Raw genomic sequence first — 13,789 nt, 5'->3', positions numbered from 1 at the left:
CTGAATGCCCCGACTGCTGTCCATGCACTGAGGGTAAGGTCTCAGGAAAGGGGCCTACTCTATGCATGGGGCTCCCTGGTGGACTTAGAACCCTGATAGCACAGGGTTCTAGATCATGGAGGTGGGGTGCCTATGTGCGTAGAGCAGGCTCCTCTCTTCTGACCTTTGGCCACTATGTGTGAACAGCAGGGTGATGGTGAGGGTATGGCCAGGTTCAGGAGGCCAGCATAGAAGATGCAGGAGCCAGAGAGCTGCTGCATGGCATTTCTAGCCATCAGGAGGCAAAGCTTCACCATCCTGCACAGCTCCTAGTCTATGCTCATGACCAGAAGCATCAGAACATGGAAAACAAGCAGTGCATGCAAATTTGCTAGACATGCATAATTTATTGCTGCTGCAGAATTCTATTTTTTTTTTTACAACTGAACTTGGGTCACTTTGGCACAGAATCCTGTTCTGTGCATGTGAAGTTTATTTATTTATGTCACTTAAATTTATATCCCACCTTTACTCCAAGGGGCTCAAGGTGGCATACATGGTATTCTCCCCTAGTTTCTACTCACAACAGCCCTGTGAGGTAGGCTAGGCTGAAAGACAGTGACTGAACCAAGGTCACCCAGTGAGCTTCATGGCCAGGTAACAACTTGAACCCTGGTCTCCCAAGTCCTATTTTAACCACTACACAACACACTGGCTGTAAGTTGACAGTAAACTGGCCATAAAAAGGTAAAGGTAAAGGTACCCCTGACCGTTAGGTCCAGTCATGGATGACTCTGGGGTTGGCAGCTCATCTCACTCTATAGGCCAAGGGAGCTGGAGTTCGTCCGCAGACAGCTTCCGGGACATGTGGCCAGCATGACTAAGCCGCTTCTGGCAAACCAGGGCAGCAGACGGAAACACCGTTTACCTTCCCACCAGAGCGGTACCTATTTATCTACTTGCACTTTGATGTGCTTTTGAACTGCTAGCTTGGCAGAAGCTGGGACTGAACAACAGAAGCTCACCCCTTCACGGGGATTCAAAACTGGTCATACTACTGTGAATAATGTGGTGTGTTAACAGAGTCCTACATAATATGCTTTATTAATTGTATAATTCTGTGCAGACATACAAGTCAGTAGACCCCATTGAATACAATGACACTTACTTCAGAGCAAATATGCAAACAATATGTTGTTAGAGGGCCAGGATTGCTTCCTTTTAGACAGAGTTGCTATGTCCTTGACAGAAGGATACAGTGCCTAAATCAGATGTAATGTATATAGTGTTTAATGTGGACTAGAGAGACCTGGGTTCAAATCCCTTTCTCAAGCTCTTGAAGAATGAAGTTCACTTGGTAAGTCTTGCCACTCTCAGCCTAACCCACCTCAGAGATTCATTGCAAGAACAACATACATGGATAGCTCAATGTATTCGCCTTTGCTGGAATGTGACAAAATAAACAAATCCTATAGCAGAAATCTCCACCTGGAATTGCCTCATTTCCCAAGAGAGACAATTAACTAGCACCAAAAATCTCACAAGGCATTCTTCCTTTGCTGTCACCTCTTCTCCAAATCTTGCAAAAAACAAAAAACAAAAAACCACCCATGCAAAATTGCTCACCCCACTTTCAACAGATCACCAAACACGTAGAGCTAGGAACTTGCTGCTGTTACATGATTTACATCTTCAATGTACCTTCTCGTTAATACCCTTTTGTTGAAATCAATGGAATTTAGGCACAGGTTTCAGGTATCTTGACTGACTCCCATTGAAAGCAATGGTGGGTGGGTATTCCATTTAATATTTTTTTCGTATGGTGTATAATTACTTTGTAAAAGTTGCTCTCACATGATATGATGACTGCCAGACAGCTTTAAAAAGGATTCAGAAAGGATAGGGCTAAGAGTCTCTGAAGCAGAGTAAATTATGCAAGAATAAGCAAAATAAGCAAATTTGTCAGATTGGGATAGTTTGTTCAGGCTGCAGAATTTATCTACGAATCAAACACTGTATATCCATGATGATCAACAATACAACAGATGCAGTACTATTATTTACATTGAGAAATCTAGCATGATGAATACAAAAGACCTGTGCAAGTTTTTGATTACATCATTTGAATCAATAAATGTTTTGTTCCTGTGAAAGTCACCATGAAAATTCCCCCAAGTTCCTTTACTGTTGTTGCATTTTAACTCCAGTTCTTTCCCCTATAGATATTCATATTTGCTATTTTAGTAGTTATATGAAATCAAAACCTGTAAACTGCAGCATTTGAAAACCAAACCATAAAGCAAAAACAGAAATATTTTTAAATTAAAAAAAAATAATGCCTTTCAACTCAACTTATTTTTTCTTAAACCATCTAATTAAAAATTTTAACCAGCAAAAATAATTTCTGGGGAGAAGATTTAGGGCCAAACTCTATAGATGAGATAGCCACCACACAGTTAGCAATTGTGTGAATGGATATTTTAAAATAAATGGCAGCTTTGGGAGGCCCAATCTGGATCAGGGCACTGGCATGAGGTATAGGAGAGGTGTTGTTTTGCACAGTGGTCCTGATTTAAATCAGGCTCCCTACTCCAACTCTTCACCTTTGGAGAGCAAGGAGGGAAGAAGCTTGTATTCATTCCGCAATCACCAACTAATTGTCTGGGTGTTTGGGCCACCCTCCACTAAAAAATAAAAGCAAGATCAAACTTCTACATGTATGTAACCCAAAATCTGACTCCCAAAGAGACCAGTTCTTCAACATGCATGAAGGATCTAAATGAAGAAATGTGTGTAACTTTGGCTTATCATACCATTTTTTCTGCCTTTCTACAATGATCACTAAAAATCCAATTCAACATATACCTTTGACCAGGTCACATGCACATTGAAAGCCTATCGTGTGTAATCAAAAGAGCTCCAAACCTGTTGTAGGTTTGTTTGGGGTTTGGGGGTTTTTAAGTGCAGAGCTAAGGTTCTCAGGACACTGCCCATGCTTATGTGGTGCCTGCATGGAATACAGAATCATGGAATACAGGTATGTCTGCAGATGCCTTCCGAGCTGTCTCATTTGAGAGCAGCTCCTTAACTCATTTCTTGCTCTCCTTGCAACAGTTACCAGATGGCAAGTCAATTTCCCTGTACAGTATTTGGGAATAGCTAGCAAGTTATTCTAGGTCAAGAAGCTCTCTCAGAATTCTGTTTAGTTTTAAAGCACGGCAGCAGTGACAGACACACCCCCCCTCACCCCTCCAGCTCCCTAAGCAGTTAAGAACAAAAAGAGATAATGCTGTATATTATCCAGTGTTCTTCGTGGTGCTTTAAAAAGCCATTCAGGAACCATTCTCTGCAACCTTCCCTTGAAGCGTCAGTAAAGCAGACTGGAGGCAAGAAGTATTTTTTCCCCCTCACACACTCCACGCTCCCCACATCCAAGCAGGGGTGATGTCACTGCTAGCCAATTGCAATGAGCCGTGTGCACACATGCAAGGGGAGGAGGGAGATTATGAGGACTCCACAGATGGCTCCAGCTGGGCCTAGCATTTGATTAATCGCTTGAATTACCATTCTTTGCTACAAAATAATAAAATGGGGGGAAGGGAAAGCAAGAACAAACACTAAAAAGCAATCCAGCTGCTGAGAGCTACCCACAAATAGAGAGCCGGAGGGGAGGGTCTATTGTGAAAGGATGGCTGCTGAACTGAATAGACTGTACCTGGGCTCTTCGGAAGAAGGGCAGCAGGCTGTGTGGGAGACAACATGGTCTATACGTCATGAGATAAAAGCTTGCCTCCTTGCTTTTCTGTTTTGTAAGGCTGGTAGCAAGGATTTAAAACCCAGCATGTTAAAAAGAGCGAGGCATCTCTTTGTTGTTGCTGTTAGCTGTGCTCTTCGGCCTGACGTGCAGCTTAACCTGATTAATTTCTACATGCCAATGGCAAATAAGCATGACCAATATAAAAGATGCTGGCAACCAGAAGCCTGCAATACAATACACACTTACCTGTGAGAAAAGCCTACTGAATGCAAAGGGATTTGCTGTCACATAAGTGTGTATATAGTGGTACCTCGGGTTACATACGCTTCAGCAGTGGCGTAGCGTGGGTTATCAGCACCCGGGGCAAGGCAAGTAATTTGCGCCCCCTAACCCGTGGATTTCCCTAACCCCCAGATGATGCACCCGGTGCGGCCGGCCCCCCCCTGCACCCCCCACGCTACGCCACTGCGCTTCAGGTTACATACACTTCAGGTTACAGACTCCGCTAACCCAGAAATAGTACCTAAGGTTAAGAACTTTGCTTCAGGATGAGAACAGAAATCGTGCTCTGGCGGCGCAGCAGCAGCAGAGCTGCCATTAGCTAAAGTGGGGCTTCAGGTTAAATGGAAATGGAAATGAGTTTATTACGGTCATAGACCAGAGAAACATGGAACAACAATAGTTTACAAAGGGAGTAATGGTGTCAATTTAAAAAAAAAAAAAATTGTAAAATTATACATAAAAAGCAACACATATGCACACACACACACACACACACATATATGCACATTTATGCACTGCAATATATGTATAGGCTTAAAAGATAAGGGGGCTTGTCCAGGGGTCAAGTCTTTTACTTTTTTACAGCTAATGCCCTCCGCTTGATCGCAGCCGCAGAAAATTTGGCCACTTTCAGTGTTACTTCTGGGTTTTTATCTCCTAGTAGGATTTTCAGCCGCTGAAGTTCAGATCGACCTGGAAATTTCTGAACGATGGGGGAGATAAACAGTGACCTAATATCCCCGTAAAGGTCGCAGTGTAGCAACACATGTAAAGCCGTTTCCACCTCTTTCAGACCACATGGGCAAACTCGTTCAGCATAGGGTTTGCCCTCGTATCTGCCCTTTAGTAAGGCAGATGGCAGTACATCAAATCTGGTAAGGGTAAACGCCCGCCTGTATTTTGCGATTTGTAGATCCAGCAAATATGGTGTTAGATTAAACCCTTTTCCATAATCTTGGATGGCTGGATATTTATCTATCTTGCTCATATGATCCTGAAGCTCTGCATCTCCTATTCGCTGGCTCACCATCCTTTTAGCCTTTTCAAAACCTGAGGCTATAAGTTCTTGTGAGGAAAGCCCCAGGCCCTTCAATTTTTCATAAAGCGACACTCTCCATTTAGACTGGAACGGGTCTAATAGAGTCAATGGAGCCACTCCCACTGGGAAAAATATAAGTTTTAGCCAGAGGTGAATCTTCAAGATCCATATCCTGGCATTTATAGAGAGTTGACCTACCTCCAGCCTAATGGCTGCGTTGGAAACGCAGGTAGGTAGCCCTAGTAGGGAGCGGTAAAATTTAGTTTGTACAGATTCCAGGGACTTAAGTTTTTGACAATTGAATATCTGGGTGCCATACATCAGTTGTGGAAGTATTTTTGCGACAAAGACCTGGGAGGCAGCAGGAACATATTGACCTCCTTTTCTGTAGAAGAATCTTATGATAGCTCTAGAAGATCTTTGCGCATTTGCAATGGAATTCTTAATCTGATGGCACCAAGATCCCTTCTCATCAAAGATTATTCCAAGGTATCTAAAAGATGTTACTTGCTCAATAGGTTGGTTATTAATTTTCCATTTATGTCGGAGTTTTCTCTTGGAGAACACCATAATTTTTGATTTAGTGTAATTTATTATTAGGTCTTCGGCTTCGCAATACTCTGTAAGAGCTCGTAAAAGTTTTCTTAGGCCCACACAAGAGAAGGAAATAAGTGCCGCATCATCTGCGTACAAAAGGACTGGAATTGGTATATTATTTAGGTTTGGGGGGTGAGTACTTACTTCCTCCATCTTTCCGACTAAGGAGTTTATATAGAAATTAAATAGAATAGGGGCAAGAACACAGCCTTGCTTGACACCATGGAAACTTTGGATTTCCTTTGATAGGTTCCCATAACGGTCGCATCTAACACGGATCCGAGTATTTTCATGTAATCTACGGATGAGAAGCAAAAGACGTCTGTCGATGTTTGTGGCATTTAATTTTTCCCAAAGTCTGTGCCGGGGTATCAAATCGAAAGCTGATTTGAAGTCTATAAAGGCTACATAGAGGGAGCCTCCTTTCTTTGAGGTGTATTTCTCCACTAGATGTTGCAATACCAGTCCTTGGTCTAGAGTTGATCTATGTGCCCTGAAACCAGCCTGGGCTTCCTTAAGGATGTGCTCCCGTTCCAGCCAGTCCGCAAACTTTCCACGTAAGTGAGTTGCATAGAGTTTGCTGATGATGCTTAAGAGACTGATTGGTCTGTAATTGGCTGGATCAAGTTTACAGCCTTTCTTGAATATGGGAACGATGATTGCCAATCCCCAGTCCTCTGGTATTATTGCTGTTTGATCTATGCTGGTGAATAGGCTGGCAAGGACTTCTTCAGGTTAAGAAGTTTCAGGTTAAGAACAGACTTCCAGAATGAATTAAGTACTTAACCTGAGGTATACCACTGTACTTCCTTGGGGGTAAGCATAATTGAGACTAAATTCCCTGGGTGGAGCAAAACCACACATTTTTATAAAATTTCCTTCCTTTACCCTTTCACCTGTCTCCTCCTTGGCTGTATGAATAAGCATCCCAGCTTGCCTTTGCTATAGGGCAGCATGGCGAAGCCTTGCACTTACACCTATTTTTAGATCTCATAGTGCAGCTGCACAGCCTGCTTCAGCCTATTCTGCTCTTCTACTGGACCACACGGCTGGTTGGCTATGATGAACATGGGGATATTCAGTGGGAAACGTATGCCTCATTTCACAGGGTACTATCTGCACACCTGATTGTGAAATCAGGTGTTCCTTATGGGGGACATAGGCTGTTCCCTTCTGGGTGTGCTCTATTACATCCAAAGGAAACCTTAGTGTTGGGCACTTATGCCCTTCACACCCAAGGTGAAGGAGGCTGCATGCCAGCCCCAAGCAGCATAGCACAACAAAGCTTGTTAGTAAAAAGGCAAAGTAGATGTGAGCAGAGGTTGACTCTGGAAAAGAAGGTTGATGGATCTGATCAACAATTTAGATAATGAGGCTGAATTGCTTGCCCTCAAGGTTCTAGAAAGAAGAGGCACCAGTAGTTAACCTCTCCTGCTTCAGAACATTGGCAAGCAGAAGACAGACCGTGCCAAATGGGCATGCAGAGTTATACCACCTCTGTGTCATTCACTGCCCTTTGTAAGGAAAAAGGATCAAGAATGATGGCTCGTCAGTAGCACAACGCTGCTCCTTCCTCCCTTCTGCACACAATTTGCTCTGCATGCAATTATTTTCATTGACATAAATCCTACTTCAAAGGATTATCCCTGCTAACCCACGGCTCTTGAGGATAGATTATGCATCAGGCAACTGAGTTCAGAGAGACACAGAACTAGGTTCGATGAATGAATGGAGGAAACACTGCCTGTATTACAGACACTCTGAGGTTTCTTCCACACACAAATATTTTTAATGATGTGGAGTTTGGTGTGTTTTTTTAGTGATCCTCTGGAAACAAAATTAAAACAGAGTCAAGCACTAAAATAGCTATTTCACGGCCAAGAGCCTTTCACAATGTTTACTTAATAGTAAGCCCTATTCAGCAAAGGTCTCTTTTCAATGTTAATTAAAAACTTCCTGTTTGCAGGTTCAGCCTGTTTTATTGCTGACCGTTGAGTATCCTGGGGATTAATGATGAACAACCCTCTAATCACCCTTTGAACAGCCTCTCTTCATTGTTCCTTATTGTAATTTTCTGTTTTGATGAGGGGTTAATTATATTTTCTCTTATTCCCCGCTCTGGTTTCATTTTTATACAGCAAAGCAAAAAAAGTAGGTACTTTCAGAGAAAAGAGCTTGTGTAGAACCAATCTAAAACACTTTTGCATTGCCAATGAATATATGTAGCAATCAGAACTGCAAACAGCATTCTCAGTGTTTGTGCAGCCTTATATGTTAGTTAATACTATGCTTGTGTTAACTCTATTTGGTCCCCACTATGTCCAAAACAGTTTTGGTCTAAAGGCAGAACTACACATTTTGTGTAATCCCAGTATTCTCTCAGAGTATGAATTTTGTGTGGGGTTTTTTTTACCACAATGGAATTGTGAATTATGCAGCCATGACGGAAGCAGAAGACTAGCAATTGAGGAGAGCAGTTTCTTAACCCTTTCTGACTCATACTCATATTTCTCCAATAAGGATAAAAGCATCTGGTGTGGGGCAACTTTCAGAAGAAAAACAGCACATGGGGAGAGGATTAAAAAGCTCCTCTTTGCTGGTTCTGCACTGGCCTTCCTTTTGAACTGCAACCTGGGCTGGTGCATATTTGTAAATGAAAAGGTCTCTAATAGGACCACTAGGTAGCCTAAGTCCCAACTTAATACAACAGCATTAGCAGATCATTTATTGCATTGCTTCATATGTCAACTGCCCTTTGAGGCTAGACAGGAGCACTGAGTCACAGCAGGACTGAAGGGTGACCAATGGCACCAAGCTTAAGTACCTTGATATTGGAGGATGGCTGGATGAGCTCTGTGATGGATACTTTGTCTTGCTGAAGCCTTCTCTTGACCAGCTTGGAGCAGCAGATGTTGACGGAGCTGAGGACATGCCATGAGTTGTACTCCACAAAGGAGCGGCTGTCAATGACCAGCATGCTTTCGGACCCACTCCTCAAGAGGCTGGCAAGCTTCTTGGGATCCATCACTTTGCGTGGAAGTCTGTCCCCAGCCATGGTAGACTTGTCCCTTCCGCAGCAAGTGGGAGAAGGGAAGGAATGCCCAGGGCAGGGGAAGCCAGCTCAGATCTCCCAGAAGCGAAGGGGGCAGGGGGGAGGGGGGAGGCAGCTTGAAAACAGCCAATTTTTGCCACGTTGCTAAGGCCCTGTATAGCAAGTCATTGTGCCAAACCTGTTGAGAAGTACAGAGACAGACAGACAGACAGACAGAGAAAAGAGAAAGGTGGAAAATGTAGTCAGATGCTGTAAGTATCATATACCAAACTGGTAGTATTTTGCTCTTCTCTAGCTTAGACATATTTAGGTGAGACGCGGGTGGCACTGTGGTCTAAACCACAGAGCCTAGGGTTTGCCAATCGGAAGGTCGGCGGTTTGAATCCCCGCAATGGGGTGAGCTCCCATTGCTCTTTCCCAGCTCCTGCCAACCTAGCAGTTCAAAAGCACGTCAAGTGCAAGTAGATAAATAAGTACCACTCCAGCAGGAAGGTAAACGGTGTTTCCATGCGCTGCTCTGATTCGCCAGAAGTGGCTTAGTCATTCTGGCCACATGACCCGGAAGCTGTCTGCATACAAATGCCGGCTCCCTCGGCCTATAGAGCAAGATTAGCGCACAACCCCAGAGTTGTCCGCAACTGGACCTTACAGTCAGGGGTACCTTTACCTTTACCTAGCTTAGGTTTGACAAAAGCTACATAGAGTTCTATAACAGAGTTGGCTCCTCCAGATGTTGCTGAACTACAGCTTCCATCATTCCTGACCATTGGCATTGTTGACTGCGGATGATGGAAGCTGCGAGTCAAAAAACATCTGAAGAGCCATATGTTCCCCATCCCTTTTAAAGCAGGCACCACAGTACATTGAATGGCTTAATGGATCAGCCATCCAGAGAAAGAGAGAAAGAAAACCTGAAATTATAGATGGCAGCCTGGAAATGATGCAGCCTGGGGCTTTTGACCTTGATACTGCGCATCAGTGTATCATCACGCACAACTAAAGAAAAAGAAAAAACACCTCAGCTTTTCTGGATGATCTTCAATCCCACTCTGTTCTGTGTAGACGAAGGGTTCTCAAAGTATGTTCCAGGGAGCCTGGAGCCTGGGATTCCTCTACACCAAAGGGCACCTGTGGCCTTCCAGATGCTATTGTACTCCAATTCCCATGACTCCCAGGTAGCAGAGTTAATTATCAGGGATGTTGGGAGCTGTAGTTCAACACCATCTGGAGGACCACAGATTATCTCCCTTTCTCTAAACCCATCATGAGCCATTCAAAAAGAAAGTTTGTAATGGTGAAGCTACCAAAGAAAGCACGCTCACCATTATGGATCAAACCCTGTAATCCATAGCTGTAAGTCAACATGCTCTAGATCACTCTATTAATTCACATGCAAAAGGTAGAAGACCCAGCAGGCATGGCCACCATATGCTCTGGATTAGAGAGCAATGTGCTATGGTTTCTCAGCAGACAACTCACTGTTGGGAAGGGGTCCCTGCTAGTAGAAACTTTGAAAACCACAGAGTGGGGGACGTACCGTTTAAGTTTACACTGGAAGAAATACTAATTTGTACCCCTAGGTAAAGGTAAAGGTACCCCTGCTCATACGGGCCAGTCTTGACAGACTCTGGGGTTGTGCGCCCATCTCACTTAAGAGGCCAGGGGCCAGCACTGTCCGGAGACACTTCCGGGTCACGTGGCCAGCGTGACATCGCTGCTCTGGCGAGCCAGAGCCGCACACGGAAACGCCGTTTACCTTCCCGCTGGTAAGCGGTCCCTATTTATCTACTTGCACCCGGAGGTGCTTTCGAACTGCTAGGTTGGCAGGCGCTGGGACCGAGCAGCGGGAGCGCACCCCGCCGCAGGGATTCGAACCGCCGACCTTTTGATCGGCAAGTCCTAGGCGCTGAGGCTTTAACCCACAGCGCCACCTGCGTCCCTAATTTGTACCCCTATTTTGCATATAAAGGTTATACTGGGGTGGGGGAGAATAAAACAGAGGCGGTATACAGAAATTTCTCACTTCATAGTGAGATTTCTCTGTAAAGAAATCAATATCTGTATTCACCCTTATAACTTAAATCTAGCACGTTGCAACTAACCACTTGAAAGTCTTACCTGGTGTGGCTTAATTTGCCAATTATTTAGAAAACCATCACAAAAAGTAAACCATTTCCAGCTCATCATTTAAACAAGTTAAAAGAGAAGAAAACACATTTTCTGCTTTCTTTACATTTCTGATCAATTCCCACACTCCCTATGATTTGTTTTTTTAAAAGACAACAAAAAAACAACAAAAAAACTGCAGGCCCAGTTTGTAATCCAATCAGCATAGATCCCATTTGAACCTTCCTCCTTCCATATTTACCTCAGACTTAAGGCTTAAGAGTAAGTCCCACTGAATTTAATAGAGCTTATTCCTGTGCAGACATGCATAGGATTTTGTTCTGATTTACTCACAGTCTGCTCTGCCTGAAGATGCTGAATTGAAAACTCTGTCTATGTACATTGATTCAAGGGGACGATGGCCCAGTAATCCTTAAATCATGGAGAGCATAGTATTGTCTTCATTTTTTCCTTGTAGAAGAAACATTGAAAACTATACTAGAAGCCAAGGCAAGAAAATAAACTCTTTCTGCTTAAATCTTTTCCCATGCCCCAACTCCTCAGTATTCATTATTTATTTATTTATCCATAGGTTTGGCCAAAGATACCAATTACAGCAGTTGCTTTGGCAGTTGGCTGGCATACAACCCCTCTGCACCATCAGGTTCAGTTCAATATGTATATATATATATTCTCTCTCTTTCTCGCTCTCTCTCTCATGCTCCACAATTAGATTTTCTTTTGCACTTCAGGGCAGGCTTTTAAAACTGAAACAGCCCTAATTAAGAAGGATCTGAGGGGGAAGGGAGAGGCTCCTGCTACCTTTATGACACACTTCATTATGCACTTTCCGCCTTGCTGAGGGTCCCCTGCTGTACCTGAGCTACAGAACTGAAGGTAATCAGAAAGGATGCAAATTAATTGGCTTTCTCCCCCTACATTCCTCTCCTGGTTTTAACCTATCTCTCTCCACTGGTGGGGGAAAGCTAGCTGCACATTTCTCTCCATTTCTCCAAATTCGAGCCAGGAGATTAATTGAAGCAGATAGACAAAGAGGCTCTCATTAAAGAGACAGAGATAATACAGACAAAAGGACGAGAGAAAGAGAGAGATCAGAATGAAACGGAGTGGTCCAATAGAGAAGGCTGGCCAAAGATTGAGGACAAGGTAACAAATGAAGTCCTTCCGCTCTCAAGGCTATGAAGAAGGACAAATGCCCAGGACTTTCAAAACACAATTCAAAAGAGGACCTAGAGATTTGAAAACTAAACTAAACTTTATCACAGCTGCTCAAAGAAACACGGTTTTCAGGTGCCTTGCATATGCTTAACTGTAGTGAAGAAATAAATCCATGTGAGGGTTGAATAGCAACTGAGCCAGCCTGTGCTCTGACCTAGCCTTCATTGATGAAAAAGGTTTGTGGTGGCCTGTGACATAGCTCTGGCCCCCAAAGGCCCTTTCCATAAGGTCTGCCAGCCGCTTCCGGTTGGCCCTGCGCTACCCCCACCCTGTTTTCTCTCCTCTGCCCTTCCTGTCCTCTAGCAGCACAAGTACAAACTGAACTAAAGAACAGACAGAGAAAGGGAGACAACTGCAGGTAGTCAGGCAGGCCCCTCCTGGGCGAGGGCAGAGGCCCAGCCAGCCTGGAGCAACTTTCCACAGGGCACTCTAGTCACTGCACTCTGTGGTCAAGCCTCCAGCCCCATGGCTGTGCCCGATTCCTGCCACGCTCTCTTCTCCCTTGTTTCCCCAGCCATGATAAAGCTGCAGCTGCAAGGAGAAAAGGAGAGAGAAATGCAAGCAGGCAAACATGGAACATGGAAAAGGTTTCTCTTAGGATGGCCAGCATAGGGGCAGGAGGGGGGGTCTCAGAGCTATCATGCTAGGAGAAGTGCCTGCTTCCTCCAGCAATCCATTGCCCTTCCTCTCTCCTGCCCCACTGGATCACAGCAAGGAGAGAAAGGGAGAGAAGGGCAAGCAGGCAGGCGTTTGTCAGAGGTGCTGTGATTTCTGGATAATTCTCTCTCCCTAACTAGAGGAAGGATGCATGTAAACAGGGAGGGTGTGTGGAGGAATGTAAATGGGGGGGATGTGAAGGGATAGACAGACTGAGTGAAAGGGGAGGTGCGGATGAAGGAAGGGGAAAGACAAGGATGGAGAGAGGTGACAAAGAGATGGGCGCTCCTGCCCATTTTTGGTTCTTGCCCCCATCTATTTTCTGTTTGAGCCTCCTGTATGTGCCTTCCCCCAGCCTCACTATTTTCTCCCAGGGGAATGTGGTCATTTACCTGCAAAAGACTATACAAAGCCAGCCCCAAGAAAGAAAGAAAAAGGACACGTCAAAAAAGCACAAAAGCAGTGAAAGCAAACTGGAAGTGGAAATCATCAGTTACAAGACATAGGAAATGCACACATCCCCAAATAAGGGGGAAAGTGTTAACTTGAGAGGTGTTGGGTTGCACCCCCAAAGGAACTCCTCATCCCAGGAGCAACTGCCAGCAAAAACCATCCTAGTGAAGAAGTGAGTCAAAAGCAGGCCCACATCAAGGAGGATGCAGTTCACTAGCCATGTGTTAAGGCCTGCCACAGGTTCAATACACCTCTTGGAAAGGAAAGGAAAAGGAGAGAGATTTGTCAACTACAACAGGATACGACTGGTTGGCTGAATTTGACTTGCGGGGGTCAGCTGCTGGGAAGAGTGGCAGCAACATGACTTCAACCAAGTTATTTAAAAACCCTCTTAATTATTAATTTTTAAATAACAAAATTTCCAGGGAAGAATTTGAAAATGTTTAGCCTATTTCTTTATCAGGCTGCCAAAGCAAAGGAAAACAATATCTTCTTGGGAACCAGCAGGGAGGGGGGAAATATTTGACTTGACTCTGGCACAGCTGAATTTAAAAATATAATTTAGTCTGATCCCACCCCCCAACTTAATAAGCTAGCAAAACTTACAATTTTTCAAGCTGTGTGTTAT

At 44.2% G+C, this 13,789-nt stretch overlaps 1 protein-coding gene across 2 annotated transcripts in view; it reads right to left on the bottom strand.

Moving 5' to 3' along the window:
- DUSP8 (dual specificity phosphatase 8) overlaps nt 1–13,789 on the bottom strand; it is an 83,589-nt gene that overhangs the window by 54,641 nt on the left and 15,159 nt on the right. Inside the window, exons 1-2 of one of the 2 annotated variants that reach the window (XM_079970511.1) lie at nt 11,167–12,412; nt 8,479–8,884 (exon numbers count right to left, since the gene is read on the bottom strand). In XM_079970511.1, the coding sequence (XP_079826637.1) occupies nt 8,479–8,709 (231 nt within the window). In that variant the 5' untranslated portion in view covers nt 8,710–8,884; nt 11,167–12,412. Of the gene's footprint in view, nt 1–8,478; nt 8,885–11,166; nt 12,413–13,789 lie in introns of those variants that run through there. The other variant, XM_079970510.1, reaches the window with a different exon arrangement.

The sequence above is a fragment of the Podarcis cretensis genome (assembly GCF_951804945.1).
Source record: "Podarcis cretensis genome assembly, chromosome: 1".
In the NCBI taxonomy this organism is placed as follows: Eukaryota; Metazoa; Chordata; class Lepidosauria; order Squamata; family Lacertidae; genus Podarcis; species Podarcis cretensis.
Note: the sequence above shows the minus strand (reverse complement) of the source record. Positions and strands in the feature narration are given on the sequence as shown.